This window comes from Aspergillus undulatus, assembly GCF_047715775.1.
Source record: "Aspergillus undulatus strain CBS 261.88 unplaced genomic scaffold BDV17scaffold_122, whole genome shotgun sequence".
Classification (NCBI taxonomy): domain Eukaryota; kingdom Fungi; phylum Ascomycota; class Eurotiomycetes; order Eurotiales; family Aspergillaceae; genus Aspergillus; species Aspergillus undulatus.
Window position 1 is genome coordinate 1,356 of NW_027396726.1, and position 23,750 is coordinate 25,105.

Genomic DNA, 23,750 nt, shown 5'->3' on the forward strand with positions numbered 1-23,750 from the left:
TTGTCGTTGTTCGTAAAGAACGCGCCACCTCCGCAACAGGTCGTCGTCCAGGAAGAGAAGAAGGATAGGGGGTGTCTTGCTACCTGGTACGTCCGCAACGATACCTAGCTACGAACCCTGGCAGAACCTTTCTTGCCCATTGAAGCGCAACAAAAGCTGACTGGATCCGTATTTCAACTGTTGCAGTCTTGCAACGATATTCTGCTGCTGGCTCTGCGGAGAGACGTGCGAGTGCTGTTTTGATTGTTTGACCTGTTGTTGCTGATGATGACTGGATGGGACAGGAATCATGATAGGGCTGGAAGGAATGTGTTGTGTTGCTTTGATGTCGATACGATACCGGCTGGTTTTCGTTTCCTTTGTTATGTTATCAAATACTTCGGGGTCTATTTCTATTGTGTTTTGTTGTATTGGAGGATATGATGATACTCTTGATGCAACCTGTTTATGATACCTTTGAATGAAGGAATATCTCTGCCAATCCTCGATATTCACAAAGCAACCATCGGCAAAAGTCCCTACTATTACCACCAGCCTGAATCGGAGGAGCTATCTACATACGTCCACCAGTTAGTCTATCTATCCTCGGTCAGCCATGCGAAGATTATGGAGTCAGACTCCATTCTCCAATTCCAACTGCGCAAGTAGATGCAAAATCTGCAGACGCTCCTGTATTGGGGACAAAGCTTCAATGGGCATACATACAAGTCACAAATCTCTTCACTGACAGCTACCATTCTTGTAAACAGTGGCCACCCTTTCCTGCCACCGGCCACTAACACAGTCTTCCTCTTCTTCTCCTCTGCCTTATTCTCCTCCTTATCCTTCTGTTTCTCCTCTACCTTCTTGTTCTGTGCATTCTCCCCTTCCTCGGGCTCATCGTCCATCGTCGCGTCAAAGGTTCACCTCCCCCTTTACCGTCGGCTCGGCCTCCTTCTGCTCTGTGCCTCCTTCTCCTTCTTCTCCTCCTCCTCCTCCTCCTCAGTCTTCTTCCATTCCACCCGCTTCCTTTTGTTGGCCCTCGTGGCTTCGATCTGCTAAGGCAATAAAGGTAAAAGTCTTTCTTTGCCCTCGCCATGGCATACCTCGTTGCGAATTGACCTTGCATGCTTGTGTTGATCCTAAACCTCAGATTTGAAATTCCACCCACCCACCTCACCTTGAATTGGGCATGATTCCTTCCCTCAACAGACCTGCCGCTGATAATCTGCAGTACTTCCAGAACAGATGCAAATAACTAGATAGGCCAGGGACATACGCATTACCTCCCCTGTAATCTAAATTGTAATGTCGCGATTGCCCTTTTCAGCAACCTTTTGTCAGTGACCAGGCCATGTCTAAAGTCAATGCTACCTACCGACAGTAATAGCTAAATCAACTAGATTATTAAGAGCAACACAGACTACCCAAATGTTTCCCATAGCGCTTCCTGGACAGATACAAAAACAGAAACTTGATATAACTTGATTAATATCCCCACTCGGCAAAAGACATCGAAATCAAGAGTCTGGCATGGCAGAAACGGCAGGAACGGCAGGCGTGGGATAGCTAGGACAACTGACGGTGCTCAGGGCGGCAAAAATCGACCGAGACGGGACTCGAACCCGCAATCGCTACCATGTGACGTTGTCATCTCCACTCACGGACAACCTCTTCGGCTGTAGCTCCGTGAAATCCGGAAAGTAGCGCCTTACCATTAGGCCACCCGGCCGGCGTTGGGTGCGTATTGGCTCATTTAGGGCTTATTCTTCTATACCGGATGTGTTGCTCATATCCTGAGACAGATAAAAGATGATCCATGCAGGAGGTCCAATACAGCCAGCCCAGAAAATCCAAGGTAAAGGACGGGTCAACGCTGCAGCCTCGATCGTCCTTGGGGGACCATGATGATGGTACGTAACTAGTAATCATTGGGCATGTATTGGAAATCAAGGAAGACAGGTATGATTTATATCAATCAAGAACATAAGCCTAGGGACAACAAAGAGAATGAGCTGTATTCAGGCAGGCAGGTAGTCTTCGAACATCCTGTCAAACCCAACTAGACTAATCTGAAGAACCAACTACACAAACTCTCGAATCCCCTGAGGCCGCTCATGAAAGTCCTCCCGGTCGAGGCCACAATTCAGACCCAAATACGCGCCTACCTGCATCTGGCCAGAGAAGGAGAAGGCCGATGCACTGGAAGATGATTATGTTGAAGAAGGCGACTTTCTGCATTGGTTCCGCCTTTGATTGGGGCCTTGTTTCTGTTCGGGGGTCCGAATATGTTTTGCGGTCGAAGTGGGTTAGGAATTTCTAGCTATGTCATTAGCAGCAGCAGCGACAGCAGGGTCATCAAGGAGTATTGTAAGATCCTAAATCTAAAAAATATTAGATAGCCTATCACTGAGACTATAATTATAAATTACCATTGCCATTCTTGCTACAGCCAGGTCGATGTCAAAGTAGACGTAGATACAGACGAAAGGCAAAGGTAGACTTGAAAGGGTGCCTGTCGCCAGGCATAATGGCGGCTTGGAACGTGGACGGATTTTCCTTGGTCTCTACCTAGGAAGGAGCCTTTTATGCTAGGGGGATATTTGCAACCTTAACTAGGCTATGGCCTGCATGTCAAGGCAATTTAAAGGGGAAGGGTGGCATGACCTCCATCCAGCCAAATTAGCTATGATAGCACTGAGTCGAGTTGAGTTGAGGAATTATCTCTTTGCGCAACGCAATTCAAGTCAGAGATGGAAGGGCAGCGCAAGCCAGTGAGGATAAGATAAAGCTCGAGGGAGGTCCTGGGTGCGCTTCACCACCTGCCATAGGTATAGAACCAGGCTGAGGTCACATCGTGGATTGCGCCGCTCATCATGGACTACATCGCTCATTGCCGTCTATCCCATCCAGAAAGAATATAGGTAACAAGTACATCTATTCATTGCGAGCTCCATAGACAGTATAGCAGAAAAAAAAATGCCAATTCGCTGGCCTCTTGGAGTTTTTCATAAGAGTACATACACCCTGCGCCAGTAGATACAAGCCTATCTCTGCTAGAGAGAGCAAAAAAAAAAAAAAAAAAAAACCGACCGAGACGCGACTCGAACGCGCAATCTCTGCTGGATAACTTAGTTATCTCCGGAAAGCAGCGCCTTACCATTAGGCCACCCGGCCATTGTTAATTAGATGTGCTTTTGTTTTCAAAACCTTATTTTAGACTTATTGAACTAAGGAGAGACTGACCCTCCAGTTTTCCCATCTCAGTCAAACCTGCCAGTCTACGTAACCAAGGTTTAAACCACTGGACGGGTCGGCGCTGCGGTCGTCTTTGGGGATTTTCAAGAGGATCATGGTACGTATTGGACATGCTTGGAGGGCACAGGCAAGAAAGGCAGCGATATACATAGTGAGGAAAGAAAACAAGGTTGATATCAGTCTACGCCAACGACCTCTTTTTTTTTTGAAGAATCAGCGACATAATCGACCAACAAATCCCTCTCACGAATTAGTACAATGTATAGCGTATTATGTAGCAGGTAGCAGGTAGTTCTCAGCAATTATATACAAACATTAGAGCAGAACGTCGTGGTGCTCGTGACAAGCATATATATACAGTAGTAGGTAGTTGTTCACCAGTTCAACACCGTGACCCTTCAAAAGCAAACCAAACCGGCTCTAGATAAGTCTGGACCAACCAAGCAGTCAAAAAACCAGACGAACCAAAAAGCAGAGTAATGCACACCGAGCACCAGCATCCGGGGATATATAGGTAGTCTTTCCAATTAGACCAGTGGCAAGAAACGATTGGCAAATTTCAAATGTCAAAGATATAATGTAGTGTGAAAAGAATGATAGATCAGATGAGATAAACTCAGATCAGAAAAGAAGCGAAGGTGGGTATTAGTAGTGATCAGCTTAGTTCTGACCAAGGATGTTCTTAAACACATTGCGTTCCGTAAGGATCTCAGATTGGAGACGGCGAGTCTCGCGGAGGGCCTCGTCACTATTATACGTCAGTACCAAGTCAATTCAATCTTGAAGTGAAGAGAAAACTTACCGAGCAGACTGCAACTCAGCCACATCAATCTGAGCACGATTCATGCGGCTGACAACCTCACCCATCTCGCGGTCAGCCTCACGGAGGAGCTTCTCCAGCTCCTTGACGCGCTGATCGAGCGTCTCAGACTTAACAACCTGAGTCAACGGGATTCCTTCGCCGCTAGTCGTCTTATCGAGTTTCGGGGACCGAGTGATAAATGGCGTGCTGGGCGGGATGGGCGAGAGAGCTGCGGGGCTGCGCGAGCCATTCTTCATGCGCAGGAGCTGCGCATTATGGCTCTCCTGAAGCTGGCGGACCTCGTCCTCGTGGCGGGAGATCTCGTCGTCTGCGTGGTGCTGGGCGGCGAGAAGGGCATCTTCCATGTCCTTGAGGCGGTTCTGCATCTCGTTGATGCGGAGCGTGGAGAGCTGTTGGTCCTTCTCGCCCTTGCCGATGGCGTCCGCGAGGCGTTCGCGAAGGGCGGTGTTGGTTGCGAGTTGCTGACGCATGTGCAGAGCGAGCATGTCTGTTCTGTTGACGGACTCGGCGAGCTCGTCGGATTCGCCTTGCAGGGAGTGAGCGACGCTTGCTTCGGCGTGTTCGCGGACAGCCTGAAGCTGTTGGTACGCGGACTCGAGCGAGGAAGAGGTAGCGATCACTTCGGCAAAGGCGTTTTGGGCGTCGTCCTCGAGGTCGGCGGGAACAGCAATGTCGTGTTCCTGTAGGAGGATGCGAAGAGAGGCGGTCTCCTGCTCTGCACGGTCAAGGTCCATCTTCAAACCGGCCAGACCCTTTTCACATTGCCATTTCTGGTCAAGGGCGTCTTCGGCGCGTGTGCGGAGGTGGTTGACCTCATCGCGAAGATTGCGCACCTCGCGCTCGTAGCCCAGCTTGCGCGGAGAGCCAGCCTCCTGCGCGCGGGCCAATTCGATCTCCATGGCCCGGATGCGCTTCTCTGTTTGCCGGGCCTCGTGGGCCTGGCGCTCGAGCAGGCGCTTCAGAGCCTCGTGTAAGGCATCCCGCTGGGCCTCGGCACCCTCCACCCGATCCGCCAGGGATTCTTGGTTAACTGGACGGTCTTTGCCGGAGACCGAGTTCGACCGTGATAGCGAACCAGACCGGGACGAGCTCTTCGGGGGCATGCGGGCCAACGAGTTTGATCGCGATAATCCAAAACCGCTGCGCCTCTTCATAGGCGCGTCCTCTTCCGCAATCGAGGCAAACCTTCCTCCTTGCAGTTGTGACAGAGCCGCGTTTTCGATCTTCAGAGCCTCGATTTCCTCCTTCAACCGCTGCGTTTCGGCCGGGTCGACAAGTGCCTTGCCTTCCTTGAGTAGATCTCGCTCCGTTCGGAGCTGCTCGAGTTCGACTCGCATAGCAGTTAGTAAATCCTCAAAATTGTCCTTGATCTGTCGTTCTTCGGCCAACTTGCGCCTGGTACCGTCTAGGGCACTTTCAAGCTCGCGAGCTTTAGAGGACAAATCGGATATTTCTGTCCGTTCACGTCGAAGCTGAAAAGGTTAATTAAGATCTTAGGAAAAGCATGGTGTTGCCTACCTTCTCAACCTGTGCTTCTAAAATCTGGACATGCGATTCAGATGCTGTCCGACGGGTACGCTCTTCCTGAAGTTTCTGGCCAATGTCGACCCTAAGCTGAGCGCGCTCCTGTTCTGCAGCGCGCTTATACTTTTCTATATCTTCAATACGGCCACCCGACTCGTAGGCGTACCGGATAGAGCTAGACCCCGAGTCTGAGAAATAATCACTGGTGCGCCGATTAGGGTGCTCTGATGGAATCTCCGACTGTAGCCTCTCCACCAAGTCTTCCAACTCCATCTCCCGCCGTATCGACCCCGCCAGCTCAGAGCTGATTTCCCGCAGCTCATTCTCTAGCTCCGCCACCAGGGCGGATGGTGCTGTTTCTAGAATACCTCCACTACTAAGTGAGCCATTGCGCACGGGGTGGTTCCCATTGGGCCTGTGTAACGGGTCGAACGGTACAGAGGTGGAGGGTGTTATGGAGAAGGAGGTACTAGGTATAGATGGAGGCATGGGTGATGGCAGCGGAGATCGACCGCCGTCCGAGATTTCTGTGCTGGAGGACTCTCCGCCAGGCGAGGTAGCTTGCCTCCAACCAAAGAAGGAGCTGATTTTGTTTCCGGGGGTCTTGGGCTGCCGTGGATCGTTCACGGGAGTTGACATGCTCCGAGCACTGGCGTCGATATGTAAGGGAGGCGGTCGGTTCGCTGGCGGGTGCAATGCCATAGTCGTGGCACGTTTGTAATAGTTGGGAGGAGGAGAGGGGAGGACAGGGATGAACGGTTCGCTGACGAGACGGCTGTGTACCGGCGTCCCATTCGTAAACTGTGATTTATACAGATCGGTTATATCGTCGTCGCTGTCGTCGCTGTCTCCGTCTACATTCGCAGCAGACGCGGAGGTGTCGATGCGCAGAGGTATCTTGACAGGACTTCCCCGGGGGAACCTGGAGAATAGAGACGAACGCACGGGGTTAGTCCTGCAACGTCCCAGGAAGACGACGAACATGCGACGTCGTCGAGGTACGGGAGAAAGATGAACACGAGGGGAAAGGGAGAGAAAGATGAAGGCAGGATGTACAGGGTAGGTCCAGGGGGTGGAGCTGGAGAGGGAAAGGATCTAGGGCTATTCTGTCATACCTGTCTAAGGTTCTGCGAGCAAAGAGCGACGGGTCCCCACGCACCGAAGCGGAGTTTGATGCAGGGGAGGTGATACTATTCGCAAGGGAGCTGCCCCGAGAATGAGGTTGGGACTGGTAGGACAAAGAACGAGGCGGCGGATCGGGATGGGAATCAAGAGAAGAAGAGGAAGATGAGGAAGATGAGGTAGAAGGCCCGGATCGGCGAGGATGCGTCGGGAGCACAGGAGAGGCCGTGGACGGCAGAGGCTTTCTGCGCACGAGAGCAGGATTGTTCTTGGGAGAGGAAGGAGGATGGCCGGCAACAGTAGTGGCTTCAGGTAGATAGGGATGATAGGCGCCCGTTGCGACAGTGGCAGAAGCTCGGGCGCCAGGCGGCGGCGGAGAGATCCAGCCAGGGGCCATGATTAGTTGCAGCGAAATTTAGTCGCAATATCAAACCGATAAAAATAAGACGCGATGATGATCATATGAGAGGGAAACGGAAATGGAAAGGATGCGAAGGGATGGGCGGCGGGAGAGTTTGGTCGCCAAACCCTGAAGACGCGGCGCTATCATGCAAGAAAAGAGCAGCAGGCGAGGATAGGAGAAAAGAGAGCGGCAGCATCGAATGAGAGGGCCGCACCGGACAAGGTGATGGTCAATGGGCTTTGGATCGACAGACCCTCATTGCGACGCGCCGGCGACAAAGAGGGTAAGCGGCAGGTCGAAGTGGGTTGAGCAGCGATATGAGCAGCGGAGACTGGCTGAAAGCAGTAACAGTCAAGTCAAGCGTGAAGATGAGCGGCAGGGCGGCAGAGCACGGGAGCGCTGACTCTGAGCATCGGCCAAGTGCTAAGGAAAGGCCTTGTGGACAGTGGACGAGATCAGAGAGAGCGACAGATTCAGGGGGAGCTCGATGCGGATGAAGTCTGGAAGTGGACGACAATAATGGAGAGAAAGTGGGTCAGGCCAACTTAATCGGAGGACAGATACTCTTAACATTCAAGACTCTCTATTTAGTCAATATTGAAGACACGCAGACACTATCACTCTCACTCTACAAGACAACTGGAAGTACGGAGTATTTAAACAACATCTTCAACTGTTTGCTACCCCCCGGTCTGCAACTCTTCACTCTGCAGCTAGATACAGCACTAGGCTAGCACGGCGCCTATGCTGCAGCGCAAGGGCCAAGTCTTCTGTCCAAGCAGTGGCACTTGGCACGATCCAACGAACATCCCCCACCGCCAATCTCAGGGGTAAATCAGCCTGCGAGTCCGCGACTGTCCAAAGTCCAGACAACTCTAGTCTGGCAGTCTCCGAGAAACTAGAGACAACGACTCGTGCCACCCTCACTGTGAAACAATCGTCTGAATGGTGGCTTCAACTAGCTGCAAGATGGTTGGCATATGCAGTCCACCTCGCACAGCAGTAGTCAATAGCCTCTAGCCGCCTGTGAGAGGTTATAAATATCCTACTATTGGCAGGTCGTTTCAGGAGCTGTTCCAGACTATGGTCGCTATTTATACTTCTGCAAGGACTCTTTATATTAATCTTTGGCCTTGACTTCTGTCGGACGGTGTTCTTTAAAATCTTGATGTTCCTGACTGCGACTCGACTCCTTTGCACGAGATTAGTAGATAGTCGAGGCTAGAGAGCTCTTGCAGGAATCCACCAGAGCTACAGTCATTCCAGTTTTTGACTCGTCATTTACCGGGGAAATTAAGTCTCAGCCCAGTTGGAGCTGACGCGAGGTGCGATTAAAGTTGTCTACATTCTTCTTGATCCTTCTCGTATTTCGTAGCCGTGGTTCATCCAGTGCATCTAACCGGTTTACATTCTTCAGGTTGACCAGCCATACAAGAATGTTGAAGTAAATTGACATTAATCATAACCATCGCTATACGCTATAAATCGCACACCAACTCAAAACGCCAAAATTGAAACTCAATATACCCAGCTGACCGTGGCACCAAATATCAAAAACCTCTCCAACACCACATAAACATCAACCATAACCATAACCATAACCATAATCATGAATGAACGAACAAATCCCGTCAGTAGGGGATAAAATCAAACCGCATCCGATCTGCAACCGTTAGCTCGAGATAATTTCACATACGAATATACAACATACCTAAGAATCGATTCCAGCTCTCGTCATCCAACTGATGCGCCCAATACTCCTCTAGGAACTTCAGGGACTGCAACACGTTCGGCACCCGGATGGTGTCATGCAACTTCGAGAGAAGCTCGCGCACACGAACCCGGTCTTCACCTTGAGCTTCGCAGCCCGCGATGAATAATGGTGTTGTGAGCATCGTCCATGGACTGAGGCCCGGCGATGGTCCAATGAGCTCAGAACATTCAATAATCTTCTTAACGGAACGCTGAACGGCCGGCGAGGAGGCTGGCGTCCGGCGGAGTCGACGCTCAATCTGAATTAGCGCACTGTGTTGGAACGTCTCGTTGCATAACGTGAATCGTAGGATATGTTCCTTTGATAGTCCCTCAACGACCCCCGGATAGAACGTCGGCGGTGACCGCGCCCCCTCATCAATGAGCTCATGAACTGATGTCTCCAGCGCTGTGACTTCTGCAGCATCGGCTGTCTGATCTGGAGGGGTCTGCCAGGCTGCGGCTCCGATGCCGCGGAATACCGCCGACAGACTTACCGTGAAGCCCCAGTAGTCGTCGAGGTAGTCTGGCGTATCGGCATTCGCCGGAACAGCCTTGGAAAGAGTCTGAACACCGCCGATAGGCGGACCATTCCCCGTCAAGGCTGTCAAGGATACAATCGACCGATACCACCGATCCGCATACCTCCGAAATCCCTCCGACGAATCCGCAAATGCTCCTTCTCTCTCCCGCGAAGCCAGCATCAGCGCATGAGCGCCCTCAATATGAGCCCGCCATGAGTTCGGCTGGATCGCGCCTGAATGTATCTCTGCGAGACAGAGGGTACGTGCTGTCGCTAGCAGCGCATCCGTTCCCCTGGTGCCCGGGCTCTGGAGCTCTTTCCGAAAATGCTCGAGGCTCATCACCATTAACCGCGCGATATCTGGTGCCGACTTGACGTTCTCTGATTGATTATGTAGGGCTTGGATATGGATGGCGGAGAGCGCCATTGTTGCGTATAATAATGACGGGGTCTGCAGGGCCATTGGCACGAGCATGCGGCAGATCTCTTGCTGCATGCCCGAGTGGCAGGCTGTGATTTGTGAGGCATCGCTGAGGAAGTGGTGGAGGAGGGATTTCTGGTTGGTGGTGAGAGAGGAGAACGGGTCAACGGATTTGGGTAGTGTAATTGTTGCTGTCGTTGTCGGGGGAGGAGTGGGCTCAGTCGGCGATGAAGAGGCGGAACCAGCGGTTGTGTAGATAAATTCTCCCGGAGAGTATTCTGTGTAGTGATTCGATGGTAAGAACATGTCAGGCGATACACAGCCAATTAATCTCACCTAGCTTCTTCATGCACGATCCGAATCGTGACCTCGAGAAAGCTCGTCCACCCCACTGCAGTTGCATCGCATACCGACACTGCGTGCCCGCGGATTGGCACCGGCCACAGGTAGGGCGCTCCTCGTCACATTTTTGTCGCCGTGACTTGCATCGCTTGCAGCCGCCGAAAGATCGTGACATTATTGAGAGGGATTTCTTGAATAATCAGAAGAGGTCGGATTCCGTTTGGGCGTGCGTGATTTTTTCTCCCCGCTTCTGGGGTGCCTCGGCGGTCTCCCCCGTCTCTGAATTGTGAGAGCGAGCAGTAGTTTGAGAGTTAGGTAATGACTGAAGCGATAGAAAGAAGGGCAGAGGTAATATGTACCAAAAAGATGAAGGCAGAGCGGGGGATAGTCGTTGAGTCGTGGGCTCGTGGCCGTAGCAGCGTTGAGTGGCAATCATCCGCGATAAGCTGCTGAACCATGGGCGATCTGTATAGCGGCGATCACCGATCCACCGCTATTTCCGCGTCTTGCCATTGCCAATTGCAGGCCCAATTTTTTGGCGGCTTAATCACTTTCCTCTGCGTTAGTGTGCTAAGTTGAAACCTGATTGCTTTGTGTGAAGGACTGATCACCCCATAGTGGCAGACTAAATCCCTCATGTCGTGGGGCTCGGCGTTTCGTCCCCGCGGTGGAACATGACGCTTAAGGTCAAGCTATGTTGGTCTCATTCGATGTAGTTGATATGGACAATATAGGAAAGGACACGCTGCGAGATCTTTACAAGCTGGGCGAAACACAAACGACGGTGGTATACTCAATCCTTATCCGACACAGGAAGTGAATGTACAGACGATCAATCATCAAAGGTATAACGGAGCCACTCTCCTACCGCTCGCAAAGACTCCCACCGTACCGACTCGTCCTTGTCGGCCATCAACTCCATCACCCTCGTCTTCAGTCCTAGTTTCTCCAGCTGCCCGCGACTTTCGGGCAGTTCCTTGACCAGGTGCCCTATGTCGTTGCAAGCAATGGCAAGGACCTGCTTGTCGGTCTCCCAGCTCTTCGAGATGATCTCGGCCAGCTTCTTGGGAAGGGCTCCGCTCGATTCATCAAGGATACGACGGGCATTCTCTTTCCAGAATGTAGGGTTTCTATGAGGCGGCGACCACCGTAGATGGTCAGATTGCAGCTCTGCGGCGTACTGATCGAAGGTTGTTTGGGTTTTGGTATATTCTTCGAGGGTCTCCGAAAGGAAGCTCAAGTCCTCCAGGAGATCCGGGTCCGTCAGGTGTCGACCGGAGAGGGTTGATAGCAGGGCAGGAAGGCGCACAAAAACCGCAACTGGCAGTAGGCTAGTACGGTTCGAAGAGAGGAGGTTCCTGAGGGTCGCAAGAAGGAGACGGGTGGTCTTTTCTTTCGGTGACAGCCGTAGAAGTTGGGAGTATAGCTGAAGGATCTCATGGTCCCTGCATACCGATCAGTAATAAGCACATGATGTCATGAGAAGTTACTCACGCTTGAAGGTCATCACCGATCAGCCTGCCTTCGAAGCTTAGTTGCCAAAGGACGAGAAGCACTCGATAAAGGAGCTGTAGGCCGATCCCATTCGCAATCGTTCCGGCGTCGGCACCTCTTGCGCTTCCGGCTAGGGTGCTAGAGCTGCTGTCCTTGGCCCCCGCGGCAGCACGCAGAATCTCAATCAAAGGATCGACCGTCTCTTTCCGCTGCGCCCAGAATATCTCGCGAGATCTAGATGTACGAAGCAAAGTTGACAGTCCCTGAACTCCAATGTCCTGAAGGCCACTATCCTGGTTCTGTGTCAGAGTGGACAGATAGCTGTATAGCTGCGGAAGAGCTTCCTCATCTTGCGCCGTCGACTTCGAGGTAGACGTAATGCTCGTCGAAACCAGATTCGTCAAGAAGGTGGAGGTGAGAAGCGGAATGGGGTCTTCGGCGTTCGTGGAATGGCGCAGCAGAGGAAGGAATGGCCTGTATGGTTGAGGATGGGCTATTAGGGCGGACGAAAGAGACGGAGCATCTAGTCAAGCAGAAGCTCATCAGCTATTCTGTACAGCAACAAAGTTTATTTAGAAGTAATCTTACCGTTAATAAGGTCTGCTGCGAGCACGAGGATATACTGTACAATATCGCTCCGCCTCGCCGCCGATTCAAGGACACTCTTCCCGCCCGAGCCTCCTGCCAGCAGGCTCACATATCCTGGGACATCTCCATCAATTGTCTGGCGTCGCTGTTCCTTGCGAACCTTGTCCACCGCCTTAATCTTTTTCAAGTGGTCGTCTGTGATGTTTCCAGCCCGAACAGCTCCCTCCCATGGGATAGGGCGAGCTCGGATGTTGTTCTGGAGGGAGCTGAGGTAGGTGGGAGGATCCAGTGAAACGGTCGACATGTTTCTGGCAAGTAAGCGGACTCCCCAGGCGGATGTTCGGGAAAGCAGAAGCTAGGGAGAGGCGGGGTGGGTGAAGGAGGAGTCGCGGGGAAGAGCTGTCTGTAGCTGTAGCCAGGTTGACGTCCGGCAGGCCGAATTGGGGAAGACGGCCGCCAAGCCCCTTCTAGTAATTGCCGCGCTCGTCCAGTGTCCAGTCCACGCAATTCAGCCCCAACCATAAACCACCTGTCAACGTCGGAGCTCACAGTCTCGTGTTGTATTCTTTCTTCTAACTCGTCGCGCTTCGCTTGTTTTCATGGATTTTTATTCCGAACCAGTCTCTCGTTCTATCGTGCTTCTGTCTGCGATTGACGCAAGCAGTCCGACACACGGCTGCCTTCCGAAGTCATAGTAACGCAGGCAGCCTCATATCGATTTTGTTGACTGCCACGTACCAACACTCACGCATGCCCAGGGGTTGAGCGAGCTTTCCCTTCTCGGGCCGTCCTTAGCTATATTCCATCTTATACGAGATACCTAGCACAATGTCGCAAAACAAGTGGAAAGTCGGGTCTTTTCTGCAACAGGCCGTTGCAGGTGTGGAATCGCGACTGGATTCAATGCTTACAGAGGAGGAAGACGTGAAACGACAGCAGTCGAAGCAAACGACATTGAGACCAAAGTCCGGCGACCAGTCTAGTAGTATGTTAGAAGATATACTAGGTGCCCTGATTAATTGCTGACGCTATCTAGACATCTCGCGCAGCTCGTCCAACGCACGGAAGAACGACCGACTTCAAGAGCGACTGGCTCGCGCAATGGTCAAGCAGAATGCACAAAATAATACCGACTCTTCCTCCCCCGCCGGCGTTTCCCCTGTTACCAGCCCGGTCCCGAGCAATGGCGCGCGCTCAAGTATAGACATTGAGTCCAGCCTCGGCTCTCCTCCGAAATATATAACCTCGCCTCCGGACAGCACTTCGGCCACCCCGGCGGTAGCGCTCTCCAGAACAAGCTATGACTCTACATCATCACCACGCATTTCAATTGACGTTGCAGCGCCAACTCCAAGCGGGAAAGACATCCCAATTGCTGCACCAGACTCCGAGCCTGCCAGTGTGGAAAGTGGGCCTGCTTCTTCAACAGCAGAGCTTGCGCCAACCGCTACTGATTCAGGCGTGGAGAATGGCAGCACCCCATCAACCGACGAAAACGCCTCGGATGAAATATCACAAGCCGAGAAGAATGTTGCCGATTCAGAAGTACAAGAGGAAATACATGGGTATATCGAGCGGATTGATGCCCTACATTCCAAGCTGAAATACTTGGCGCAGGAAGCTGCAGAGTCTGCTCGAAAGGCAGCTGCAACAGCCGAACCTGGAAGCACCGATAAACAGCTCCGAGAAAAAGATGAGAGGATTGCGCTCTTGCTCGAAGAGGGGCAGAAACTCTCCAAGACCGAATTGGACCATCGGATGGTGATCAAGAAGCTCCGACAGCAGCTAGCGGAGAATTCCAAGCTCCAGGCCGAGTCTAAGAAAAAAAATGACCGGCTAGAGAAAGACCTGGCCAACGCTGAAGCCAGAGCTAAGCGAGCAGAGACAGCAGAAAAGAGGGCAACTGGGTTGCTTTCCGCACAGTCAAAGACAGCTCGGGACCTGGAAGCCGTAACAGCCGAGCGGGATTCTTTAAGCCAAACAGTGCAGGAGATGAGGGGGCAGCTTACTCGAGCTAATTCCCGGGCAGAGGCAGCGGAGGCAAAGGCCAACTCAGATGCGTTGGATCGGGAAAAACAGCGTGCCAACCAGCTGGAGGAGGAGCTCTCAAGCGGCAAAATCGAGCGCGAGATCGGGGAAGAGAAACTGAGGAGAGAGATAACCGATCTCAAGCAGAATATTGAGCAGGGGAAAGAAAGGGCTCGGGTGTTGGAGGCTGAGCTGAAACGGGAACAATCCGTCTTGGAGAGCAAAATGGAGTCTTTGCGATCAAGGGCAGAGGAAGCGTCTTCCGGAGTTGCTGGGAGCACGCAGGCCAAACTTTTGCGTCAGATCGAGACTCTGCAGACTCAATACGCCGCTGCTAGTGAAAACTGGCAGGCGCTTGAGGGCTCAATGCTTTCGCGACTGGCAAATGTGGAAAAGGAACGGGACGAAGTTGCACGGCGAGAGGCGGAGGCGCGACGAAAGATCCGTGAGGTGGTACGTATCCCTTTACCTCATGGCCATGTCCAGAACTGACGTTATGTAGAATCTCAAAGTGAAACGTGTCGAAGAGGAGCTTGAGAACGCCCAGGATACACAGCGTGACCTTTCAAGCAAAGTAGAGGAACGTTCTCAAGAGCTACAAAAAGCCGAGCTAAAGCTTAAAAAAGCTGCTGACGAACTGACTGCAGCACAAAACGAAGCTGCCGACCAAAAGGCTGTGAGCGACGCAACATGGGCACAGAAACTCGAGGACGAGCGAGCCAAGTGGCGTGAACAAGCTATGCGCCCCATGAACCCGCTCCGACGCAACGAGTCTCCCGTTTCTTTCCACCGGCCCAGTAACTTGGAGGTCCTTTCTGATTACCGGCCGACAAGCCGCCGCTCATCCGCTATACCAGGCGCAACCCCCGACATAGGCACACCGCCGCGTCAGAACTCTCTCCCTGTTTTAGCCTCCCAATCAGTCCTATCCCCTATACTTTCAGGGACAGGGTCGATTCCACCTGTTCCAGAAACCCCAAATCTACTTGAATCCGACGAGTTTTTCACCGGCTCAGGAACACCGTCGGCCTTCGGCGGCGGCGCAACTCACTCGCGCGGAATCAACGAGATCATCTCCGAGTCCACCGTCGGTGCCGGCCCATCAGTTCAGCTCGTCGAGCGAATGAGTGCCACTGTTCGTCGACTGGAGAGCGAGCGAGCGGCGTCTAAGGATGAGCTGGCGCGCATTACCGCGCAGCGGGACGAGGCAAGGGAACAAGTCGTTGCACTTATGCGGGAGGTCGAGGAGAAGAGAGCATCCGATGCGCAGGTGCAGGAGCTGCAACAGAAACTCGAGGAGCTTGACAGGCGGTATGAGACTACGCTTGAGATGCTCGGCGAGAAAAGCGAACAGGTTGAGGAGCTCCAGGCTGATATTGCCGACCTCAAGAAGATCTACCGCGAGTTGGTGGATAGTACCATGAAGTGAGCTTGAGGTGAGCTTGAACTGAGCTTCATGTGTTAATGTCGTATGATTATGTATATAATGTAGATAACATTTGTAGGAGTAGATATTCCTATGAAGAAATCATTGATGTTTCATTCATTCTAGCCAAGCATTGGGAAGAGTATCAGATATTGTCGCACTCGCATTCATACTCAAGTCCTTACAAGTCAATCCCCTCCCTCTCCGCAGCCTGCAGAATATAACTCCGTACCTTCGAATCCGGCGCCAAATCAATCGCCAACCGACCAACCCTATCCTCCTTATCCGCCTCCGCGCCAGCCTTCAACAGCGTAACCGCCGCATCGCCATGTCCCTCACTGATAGCATGATGCAGCGCCGTAAGTCCATCGTCATCAGTAGCATTCACGGGGCTCCGGCCTTCCTTAAGCAAGACCTGAATAATAGGCGTGGAGCCTATTGCGGCAGCGCGGTGGAGGGGAAGCTGGCCGCGTTTGTCTTTTACCCGCGCACTGCATTTGTTGGACAGTAATGTGCGCACTGTGGATAGGTTGGCTTTGGAAGTTGCGAAGTGCAGGGCGTTCTGGGGTTGTTAGTCTGGTTCCAGCTTCCTTAAGAGTCTATGGTAGGGTTGAAGGTGACTGGGGAGTTGAGAAAGGGTGAGTAGAGTACGTACTTGACCGGTAACGCTCTTGACATTCACGTCTGCGCCCTTTCGTAGGAGAAGGTCGAGGATAGGATCTCCTTCTGCGTTTTTCAGACTTGATGCAATCATCAATGGGGTCCAGCATGAGCCGTCCTGTTCAGGTAACCTTGGTTAGTCCATGGTCAAGCGCGTAGCATATGTGATATGTCTAGGCGAATTGAGGGACGCACCTCGACATCCGGATCAAAGTCCTTGGTTGCTACGAGGAGCTCAACGATGGGAAGGTGGTTGTATGCCACTGCCCAGTGGATAGGGAGGCGGTCATCGCCGTCTTTTGTTGTTGCTAGTTTTGGGTTTGCCTGTCTGTGATTAGAGAGCATTCAGAGTGGAACAACAGTGTTGCAGTTAGTAGGGTATATGCAAGCGTACATTCAACAGCGACTCAGCTACAGAAACTGTGAGATGGTTAGCAAATATATACAACCGGTGCATGGTGGGGTGACAAACGTTTTCCCTCTCGAGCAGCCTCGTGGAGAGGGTACTTTGTATCAGTAGAGGCAGCCATATTTTCAGCTCCAGATTGTTTCGAATAAGTACGAGTAGATGTGGCGTTGTATTGTTGGTGTTGTTTGATGCGGAGTATGGAAGCGGGCAGAGTCCCGCTGACGATCATTCCGGATTGGTGCCTTACAGCCTAAGGCCACAATATCCGAAGCTAAGAAACTTCCGACGTCTTGAATCTTGACTCGTTCAACATCAGCTATCTATACCCCTCATCTGTTCCCTGACTACTCTCTCCTTAGTCACCTTAACTCACTCCAAGACTTGGAACTGGTGTCGCGTCAACTCCAACCCAACCTAGGCCGAAGAACACGAGCTACAACTTGAAAGGCATCCCTTCACGAGCTTAGGCTCATCCCAAGCTCACGAACTTATCGAGGCCGACTCACCAACACAATGGACGTGATCCCGTCAACAACCCCCGACGAGGCCATGCGGAGGTCCGCGAAGAGAACCGCTGAACTCTTCGGCCCCGAATACCTCATGGTCACACCCTCCGTCGCGAACGGCTCGATTGGCGTTTCCTACCGACGAAAAGCAGAATACGACCACGTGAAGGAGCTCCCTCCAGCGCTCGCCGAGAAACAAGCAAAAGCAGCCGCCGCGCGCTCGAAGCGGCCTAAGATCAGTGCACAGCCCCAGGGTGAGGGTGCCGGGGATAAGAGTGGCGCGTCTACAGCTCTTGTACGGAGAGGGGGACGCGGTCCGGCTGCAGAAGGGGAAAAACCTACAAGCTTGATACAGAGACCGTCGGCTACGCGGCAACAGCCGCCTGAATGGCATGCGCCGTGGAAGTTAATGAGGGTTATCTCGGGTCATCTGGGGTGGGTGCGGAGTTTGGCTGTTGAGCCTAATAATGAGTGGTTTGCTAGTGGTGCTGGTGATCGGACGATTAAGATCTGGAATCTGGCGACTGGTGCGTTGCGATTGACACTTACGGGTCATATCTCGACTGTTCGTGGTTTGGCTGTGTCGCCGCGACACCCGTACCTCTTCTCCTGCGGTGAAGACAAGATGGTTAAATGCTGGGACCTGGAAACCAACAAGGTCATCCGCCACTACCATGGTCACCTTAGTGGTGTCTACACACTTGCCCTCCACCCGCGGCTCGACCTGCTCGTCACAGGTGGTCGCGACGGCGTCGCGCGTGTCTGGGACATGCGCACCCGAAGCAACATTCACGTCCTCTCCGGCCACACCGGCACAGTCGCAGACCTAACCTGCCAAGAAGCCGATCCCCAAGTCATCACCGGCTCATTGGACTCAACCGTGCGCCTCTGGGACCTCGCAGCCGGAAAATCAATGGGCGTCCTAACACACCACAAAAAGGGCGTCCGCGGGCTCGCAACCCACCCACGCGAATTCACCTTCGCAACTGCCAGCACAGGAAGCATCAAGCAATGGAAATGCCCGGGCGGCGAATTCATGCAGAACTTCGAGGGCCACAACGCAGTCATTAACACGCTGTCTGTCAACGAAGACAATGTTCTCTTCTCCGGCGGCGATAACGGCTCCATGTCCTTCTGGGACTGGAAGACGGGATACCGCTTCCAGCATATTGATACGACAGCTCAGCCGGGGTCTCTTGAGGCCGAGGCGGGCATTATGGCTTCGACGTTTGATCGTACGGGGTTGCGTCTCATTACTGGTGAGGCGGATAAGACGATTAAGGTTTGGAAACAGGATGATGAGGCTACGCCGGAGACGCACCCTGTTACGTGGGCGCCCACGCTGGGGAGACAGAGGTATTAGATTTCGAGGCTTTGCTTTATCCTTTCTTTTTGTCTCCTGTTTTTAAGGAAAGAATACCCTGCAGGCCACGTTGGGGGTCTAGGTGGTCTTATGTGATGGCTTCACATGCACTTCTCGGAGTTCAGCGTTATGGTTGTGTTTAAATATGAGGCTAAATGGACGTAAGACATGTCCAACGTATAATTTGATCAACAGAGTCCACAAAGTTGTTTGAACAAGGGTATCATTCGATGCAATAATTAATTAGTAGTATACAACACCACCCCCCACAATGATAGGCGGCGCCAAACGATGCTTTCAATGTATATTCCTAACTCAAACCTCCATACCCAGCCCCAACCCCTTGGCCTCAATATCATCCCGAAACGCAGCGCGGACATCCTCAGCCGCAACCCTCAACCGGATCTTCCCACTCCGATCTCCCCTCGCAGGGATAGCCGCACTCCCTATACCCCTCGAGCCTGTCTCCAGCGCAAGAACCCCACTGTTCATCAGCTCCATAGCTGCGAACCCCAACGCCGAAACACGGGCTCCCGCACCGCCGGAGAGCAGGAAGTCCTTGATCCCTGTTCCCGCGGCGCCGGCAACAGCGACCGCTGCGTCGGCGATGCGCTTCGCTTCGTCGATGACGTCGCCGAAGGTTGATTCTGTTATGCCTGTTCTGCGGACGCGGGCGAGGAGCGCGGCGAGGAAGAGCTTAGCGGAGAGGGGGAGGCAGCGGAGTGATTGTTGGAGGGGGGTGGAGGTTGCTTCGTTGATGGCTTGTTTAATCGTTGCGATTGTGACGCGGCCTGGTTGTTGTCGTTTGCCGGGGGTGCCGGGGGTGCCGGGGGGAAGTTTCTGTGGGGATCGGGAAAGGGCGGCCTGCTTGGAAGCTTTTTCTTTCCGCGCGGGTGTCTTTGTAGGAGTTGGGGGGAGAGATTCGATGTCGTCGGCTTCTCCGTCTGGGTCTTCGGCTATGGCGGCTTCGTGGCTTTGCTCTGCGATTTCGACTGCTCGGCGGCAGATATCTAGGGCGCGCCGGGCGTCACCGCTGACGGCGGCTACTTTGCGGCTGGCGAATTGAGTTGCGTCGGAGTCGACGATGTTTCCTGGCACGCTTGCCAATCGGGTCGTGATGATCTCCATTAGATTGGTGTGGGTATAGCCGGGGAATGTGATGCGTGTTAGACCGAGACGACTGGAAATTTTGTTGCTGAGTGTTCGCTCCGGTAGATCCATGGTGTTTGCGACAGCAAGCACGATGAGACGGGAATGGCGGAGAGCTGGCCAGTTGAAAAAGTTGTACATGACTGACTGGTTTTTGGTGACCAGTTGATCTAGCTCGTCCATCAGAACCACACAAGATACTCTCCGAGGGGATGGGTTGGAAAATTCTCGTTCTAGCAGATCGAGAGCATGAGAAGGCGACACTCGATCACCTTTGAGTGCTTCCCATAGAAGGGAGTAAGATTGATGTGGATCGGTTACTTTCATGCCGTTGATCTCGACGAAGATGAAGTCGTCCATCTCTTCTGCAAGAACGGCCGAGTTCAGCTGCGCAACGACCTCGCGAACTGTAGCTGTTTTCCCAGTTCCTGGCGTCCCAGAAATATAGATACAGGTTCCAGTTCCTTCCATGATAGCAGCACTGAGATGACTATATACTGTATCAAATTCGTTCTTCCGGCATGGTAGCGAGTCGGGAACTGTGGAAACATGAAGAAGATTGCGTGCCTGGCGATAGGGCGATGCGAAATGGGCGGGAGAGAGTACGCGTGTACCAAGAGGAGTAAATTCAAGAGGTTTCTTGACAATTATTCTGTTTGATAGCTGTCAGTTGCCATATCAAGACCTTTGAGATGTCGTCTTACCTTTTGTGAGAAGGAGTGGTCATCGCTTTCTGGCGTCGGGACTGAGGTGTAGCATTTGCTACCTTTTGCTTCTTCCTCGGGGTAGTTGGTGCTTCAGTACCGGCGTCGGTTGTTTCAACATACTGTCTACTGTTAGATTGGCACATCGTCGACGAGTAGGGAGACCTTACTTCAGTATCGACTTGCTTCCGTTTTTTGGCAGCTTTCAAGCCATCCTTGATCATGTCCACGAGGTCATGAATTTGGTCCGGGTTGTAGACATCTTCCCATACAAACTCCTCCGTATATCGACCTTGCAGCTGGCTGACACCCCTGCGGCAGACAATGCACTTGTTGTATTCAGCCAACTCGTTCTTTGCCTTCGGTCGAGCGCCATCGGGGTACCGTGCGAAGAAGGCATCCTTGGACATCACTTGAGCTTTGCCATTGATCGAATTCAAAGGATTGACATTGAAGTCTGTCGTCAGGTATTGTTCATTCGGCAGAGCATCTGCTCTCCGCTTGTTTCTCGTCGAGATGAATTCATCCGGAGAGGCAAACCACATAATATTTGCAGATTTGATCTCATTATCCTCGTCATCTTCCTCCTCAACGAACTCCGTTACGATTCCAACCCAGTCTTTCCCAGGCTCCGGAGACTTGAGCAGAATGGCCTCGCCTACTCTGCACTCAAAATCACCCATCCGAGCCCCAATGATCTTCTGTTTTGGTTGACGCGAGCGTCGCCGGGCCGACCTTGGTGTCTGCCTCAGGGTTTCCGCTGGATTTTCGCCCTCGCCAGCATCTTCTGGTCCAATATCGTATATCCACTCCCAAGGGTGGTCCTCGTAACCAAGTTCATCGTCAGAATCGTCGTGGATTATCCCTCCCTTGGTCATCCACTGTTCGGCGCGCTTGAGGGCATCGCGCTTGCGGGACTGCGATTTGACATTCTCATCTGCGATATCGAAAGACATCAGGCTTGTCAAGGTGTTTTGGGATCGATATCGGCAAATTTCAGCAAGCAATGGCCGGTCATTGAGCTGGAGGACGCGAAAGCCGCGTCTGTCCACTTTGATCCTTATCGGGAATAGCTCCACTATCACATGACGTGATCGCTCACTTTAGGCTTAGCGCAACTTGTATAGAAGACTCGACGGTGATACCTCAGCTTCTTTTCGCGGCAAAACACTAAACATGAACATGGACCGAAGCAAGAATGGCGCTCAAGGAAGGTCCTTAAGGTTGGGCGTTACCAGGTCAGATTTTAGTAGCTATAATACCCTGAAGGACACCTTTTTAACATGTATTTTAATCTTAATGAGCTGCCCAGTTCTGCCCTATTCCGGGAGTGCATGTAAGTACATAAGATTTCTGTAGATACTAAAATGACAACAAATATTATTAACGGCCAGGTAGCCTAATGGTAAGGCGCTCGATTTCGGTGTGGATGGTTTTGAGTCCAGTTCATGTTCAAATCTCAAGAAATTGCGGGTTGTCCTGTCTTGGTCATTGTTTTCCGTTGCTCATAAGTTCGAGAGCCAGGCCGTTATCCTCGCAGGTGGTTGACGCTGTATCTACCCACACCTGTCTGTCTTCAGAGAAGCTCCAGGGTAAATGAAGTACTTTATTGGAGTAATATTTAATTTAACTGCTCATACCGAAATCTGACGCCGCAAGGCTCAGAAAAAAAATCAGGAAAGCGGTTAAAAAAACCGGGCCCGCCATCTTTGGTAGCCTAGAAAGAAAAAAAAAAACGACCGAGATGGGACTCGAACCCACAATCTTTGGTAAGAGGCATTAAACTCTTTAACACCGAAAACCAACGCGTTGCCATTACGCCACCCGACCGCTGATATTTACTAGCATGAGGTTATATATGAAACACACTTCTTGCGAATTGAGCATGCCATCGTGAATTCAATATTCTACTATGAATCGAGTTTTCTATTAGATATATACTCATTGTCTTGCAGTAGGTGTGGTTTAGTTAAGCTTTAAGTCTGTTCTTTCCTCTTATTATAATAGTAATAAGTTAGCTTCAGTGCACTATAAGAGGCAGCGAATGATCTTGCTTCTTGCCTGCCACGCATGGCTTATATAGTTGCACGGTTACTCCCATACTACCACGGCTATTGGCCTGTTGTTGACCTGCCCTTTCTCAAGATGAAGGAGCTAGCACAAGAGCTATTACTAGCCAGCTAACTGGCTTTAACCATGAAACCTCCAAGCTCTACGAGTCCTACTGCCTTCAGCGGAAACTGTTACCATCTACAATGTCACCATTGTTGAAGATCACTGCACTAATAACCTTACCAACATCCAACAGACGCGATCATGGCCCAGCAGACCGAGAGTCCGAGATACCTCGACAGGCCCCTACCGAGGCGACAAAGCCAAGGGGGTCACTTGATGCAGAATAAACGACAACACAACAATAAGACGTGATTTCAGAAAGCAGAACTTCCAACAGGACTTCGGTACTTCGTACTCCCAGACCTAGGAGATGGCGGGTCGATAGCCAGGAACGAAGCCTCGGCTGCTTCAAAAAACGTGCCATAGGACGTCTACGGTAACATTTAGTTTATCGAAACTAACTTTGGGGAGGCAAAGTGGGCACATCACGTTGGCTCGACTGGCCTGGCCTCAGCCGGTGAGCCTTCCATAGAGTGTCACTCTACGGAATCCGGACGTTGTCGAGCATATGGGAATATCTTACCTTGCCTCCCTCCCGCAGGACATCACACCCCTTGCTCTTCATTAGCAACTTCACGGGTAGGCTCTATAACTCTAGTATCTATGCATCCAGGAACTTGGAGTCATTCACCCATGAGGACGCAATCCAGTCTTTGTCAAGGAAGTTGTAGCCAGTACTTCCGTATACATACCATATTATAGACCTCATCGCACGATCTTTGAATCCTCGCCGTCACCATTAGTTGGAAGGTAGCTCCAGTTGCTACATAGAAACCTTGTTCTACCTAAACCAAGTGTGTAGTGAGTGAGCACCGTAAGCTATTCATGCAAATTCAGGTATATATAAAATAGCCATGTCCATAAAAGGTAGCTAAAAAGCCTGGTGGGCCTTTACTATATATGGGCCAGAGGCTGTATCAGGGCTAACACTATGAATAACTATATATATTGGACATTAGAAGACGATAATATATACAATTAGGGCTAGCACAAGGAGGGAACTAAACCGGCTCTAGTATCCTTATATATCAAAGTTCTTCGCATAAATCAGGTCGGAGCCCCAACTATTGATCGCGAGACAACTGGATGACCATACATCTA

The 23,750-nt window shown here is 51.8% G+C and overlaps 8 protein-coding genes and 3 non-coding genes across 11 annotated transcripts; 3 read left to right on the forward strand and 8 right to left on the reverse strand.

Annotated features, from left to right (window-relative positions):
- Positions 1–469: 469 nt before the first annotated feature.
- On the forward strand, positions 470–1,098 carry BDV17DRAFT_30841 (uncharacterized protein). The gene has a single exon (XM_073764360.1). The coding sequence runs from the start codon at positions 649–651 to the stop codon at positions 1,039–1,041; it is 393 nt and encodes a 130-aa protein (XP_073609831.1). The 5' UTR covers positions 470–648; the 3' UTR covers positions 1,042–1,098.
- A 485-nt stretch (positions 1,099–1,583) lies between these two features.
- Positions 1,584–1,711, reverse strand: BDV17DRAFT_t152. Its single transcript has one exon. It is a non-coding gene; the product is annotated as a tRNA-Arg (tRNA).
- Positions 1,712–3,068: 1,357 nt separating this feature from the next.
- BDV17DRAFT_t151 lies at positions 3,069–3,156 on the reverse strand. Its single transcript has one exon. It is a non-coding gene; the product is annotated as a tRNA-Arg (tRNA).
- A 298-nt stretch (positions 3,157–3,454) lies between these two features.
- BDV17DRAFT_278281 (uncharacterized protein) lies at positions 3,455–7,718 on the reverse strand. Its single transcript, XM_073759514.1, has 4 exons — positions 6,700–7,718; positions 5,579–6,506; positions 4,040–5,532; positions 3,455–3,985 (listed from the first exon to the last, which is right to left on the reverse strand). Exons 1-4 carry the CDS (start codon positions 7,101–7,103, stop codon positions 3,898–3,900), a joined length of 2,913 nt encoding a protein of 970 aa, XP_073609832.1. The 5' UTR covers positions 7,104–7,718; the 3' UTR covers positions 3,455–3,897.
- Positions 7,719–8,652: 934 nt separating this feature from the next.
- Positions 8,653–10,474, reverse strand: BDV17DRAFT_30881 (Zn(II)2Cys6 transcription factor). Its single transcript, XM_073764361.1, has 3 exons — positions 10,142–10,474; positions 8,821–10,083; positions 8,653–8,772 (listed from the first exon to the last, which is right to left on the reverse strand). The coding sequence occupies exons 1-3, from the start codon at positions 10,320–10,322 to the stop codon at positions 8,741–8,743; spliced, it is 1,476 nt and encodes a 491-aa protein (XP_073609833.1). The 5' UTR covers positions 10,323–10,474; the 3' UTR covers positions 8,653–8,740.
- A 505-nt stretch (positions 10,475–10,979) lies between these two features.
- On the reverse strand, positions 10,980–12,533 carry BDV17DRAFT_296770 (H(+)-transporting V1 sector ATPase subunit H; the record flags this gene model as incomplete). The annotated part of the gene is made up of 3 exons (XM_073763371.1): positions 10,980–11,592; positions 11,642–12,164; positions 12,230–12,533. 3 exons carry the CDS (start codon positions 12,531–12,533, stop codon positions 10,980–10,982), a joined length of 1,440 nt encoding a protein of 479 aa, XP_073609834.1.
- Positions 12,534–13,057: 524 nt separating this feature from the next.
- On the forward strand, positions 13,058–15,686 carry BDV17DRAFT_285754 (M protein repeat protein; the record flags this gene model as incomplete). The annotated part of the gene is made up of 3 exons (XM_073760770.1): positions 13,058–13,214; positions 13,266–14,710; positions 14,760–15,686. The coding sequence occupies 3 exons, from the start codon at positions 13,058–13,060 to the stop codon at positions 15,684–15,686; spliced, it is 2,529 nt and encodes an 842-aa protein (XP_073609835.1).
- A 107-nt stretch (positions 15,687–15,793) lies between these two features.
- BDV17DRAFT_278290 (ankyrin repeat domain-containing protein) lies at positions 15,794–16,925 on the reverse strand. Its single transcript, XM_073759515.1, has 5 exons — positions 16,816–16,925; positions 16,738–16,763; positions 16,539–16,667; positions 16,339–16,461; positions 15,794–16,245 (listed from the first exon to the last, which is right to left on the reverse strand). The coding sequence occupies exons 1-5, from the start codon at positions 16,871–16,873 to the stop codon at positions 15,865–15,867; spliced, it is 717 nt and encodes a 238-aa protein (XP_073609836.1). The 5' UTR covers positions 16,874–16,925; the 3' UTR covers positions 15,794–15,864.
- A 123-nt stretch (positions 16,926–17,048) lies between these two features.
- On the forward strand, positions 17,049–18,838 carry BDV17DRAFT_278292 (WD40 repeat domain-containing protein). Its single transcript, XM_073759516.1, has one exon. It carries the CDS (start codon positions 17,266–17,268, stop codon positions 18,619–18,621), a length of 1,356 nt encoding a protein of 451 aa, XP_073609837.1. The 5' UTR covers positions 17,049–17,265; the 3' UTR covers positions 18,622–18,838.
- Positions 18,839–18,935: 97 nt separating this feature from the next.
- Positions 18,936–21,486, reverse strand: BDV17DRAFT_278294 (origin recognition complex subunit 1; the record flags this gene model as incomplete). Its single annotated transcript, XM_073759517.1, has 3 exons — positions 20,645–21,486; positions 20,475–20,596; positions 18,936–20,422 (listed from the first exon to the last, which is right to left on the reverse strand). Exons 1-3 carry the CDS (start codon positions 21,428–21,430, stop codon positions 18,937–18,939), a joined length of 2,394 nt encoding a protein of 797 aa, XP_073609838.1. The 5' UTR covers positions 21,431–21,486.
- A 724-nt stretch (positions 21,487–22,210) lies between these two features.
- On the reverse strand, positions 22,211–22,304 carry BDV17DRAFT_t150. The gene has a single exon. It is a non-coding gene; the product is annotated as a tRNA-Arg (tRNA).
- Between the last annotated feature and the right edge of the window lie 1,446 nt (positions 22,305–23,750).

What these genes read in the sequence shown, in the direction of transcription:
- BDV17DRAFT_30841 (XM_073764360.1), top strand. Translation starts at nt 649, where the DNA reads ATGCAAAATCTGCAGACGCTCCTGTATTGGGGACAAAGCTTCAATGGG.
- BDV17DRAFT_278281 (XM_073759514.1), bottom strand. Translation starts at nt 7,103, where the DNA reads ATGGCCCCTGGCTGGATCTCTCCGCCGCCGCCTGGCGCCCGAGCTTCT. An exon ending in GCTCGCAGAACCTTAGACAG is followed by an intron (nt 6,507 to 6,699) that starts GTATGACAGAAT and finishes TCTATTCTCCAG; the next exon opens with GTTCCCCCGGGGAAGTCCTG. An exon ending in GCTGAGTTGCAGTCTGCTCG is followed by an intron (nt 3,986 to 4,039) that starts GTAAGTTTTCTC and finishes GACGTATAATAG; the next exon opens with TGACGAGGCCCTCCGCGAGA.
- BDV17DRAFT_30881 (XM_073764361.1), bottom strand. Translation starts at nt 10,322, where the DNA reads ATGTCACGATCTTTCGGCGGCTGCAAGCGATGCAAGTCACGGCGACAA. An exon ending in ATCGTGCATGAAGAAGCTAG is followed by an intron (nt 10,084 to 10,141) that starts GTGAGATTAATT and finishes ATCACTACACAG; the next exon opens with AATACTCTCCGGGAGAATTT. An exon ending in GAGCTGGAATCGATTCTTAG is followed by an intron (nt 8,773 to 8,820) that starts GTATGTTGTATA and finishes TAACGGTTGCAG; the next exon opens with ATCGGATGCGGTTTGATTTT.
- BDV17DRAFT_278290 (XM_073759515.1), bottom strand. Translation starts at nt 16,873, where the DNA reads ATGGCTGCCTCTACTGATACAAAGTACCCTCTCCACGAGGCTGCTCGA. An exon ending in GGCTGCTCGAGAGGGAAAAC is followed by an intron (nt 16,764 to 16,815) that starts GTTTGTCACCCC and finishes ACCATCTCACAG; the next exon opens with TTTCTGTAGCTGAGTCGCTG. An exon ending in TAGCTGAGTCGCTGTTGAAT is followed by an intron (nt 16,668 to 16,737) that starts GTACGCTTGCAT and finishes AATCACAGACAG; the next exon opens with GCAAACCCAAAACTAGCAAC.
- BDV17DRAFT_278292 (XM_073759516.1), top strand. Translation starts at nt 17,266, where the DNA reads ATGGACGTGATCCCGTCAACAACCCCCGACGAGGCCATGCGGAGGTCC.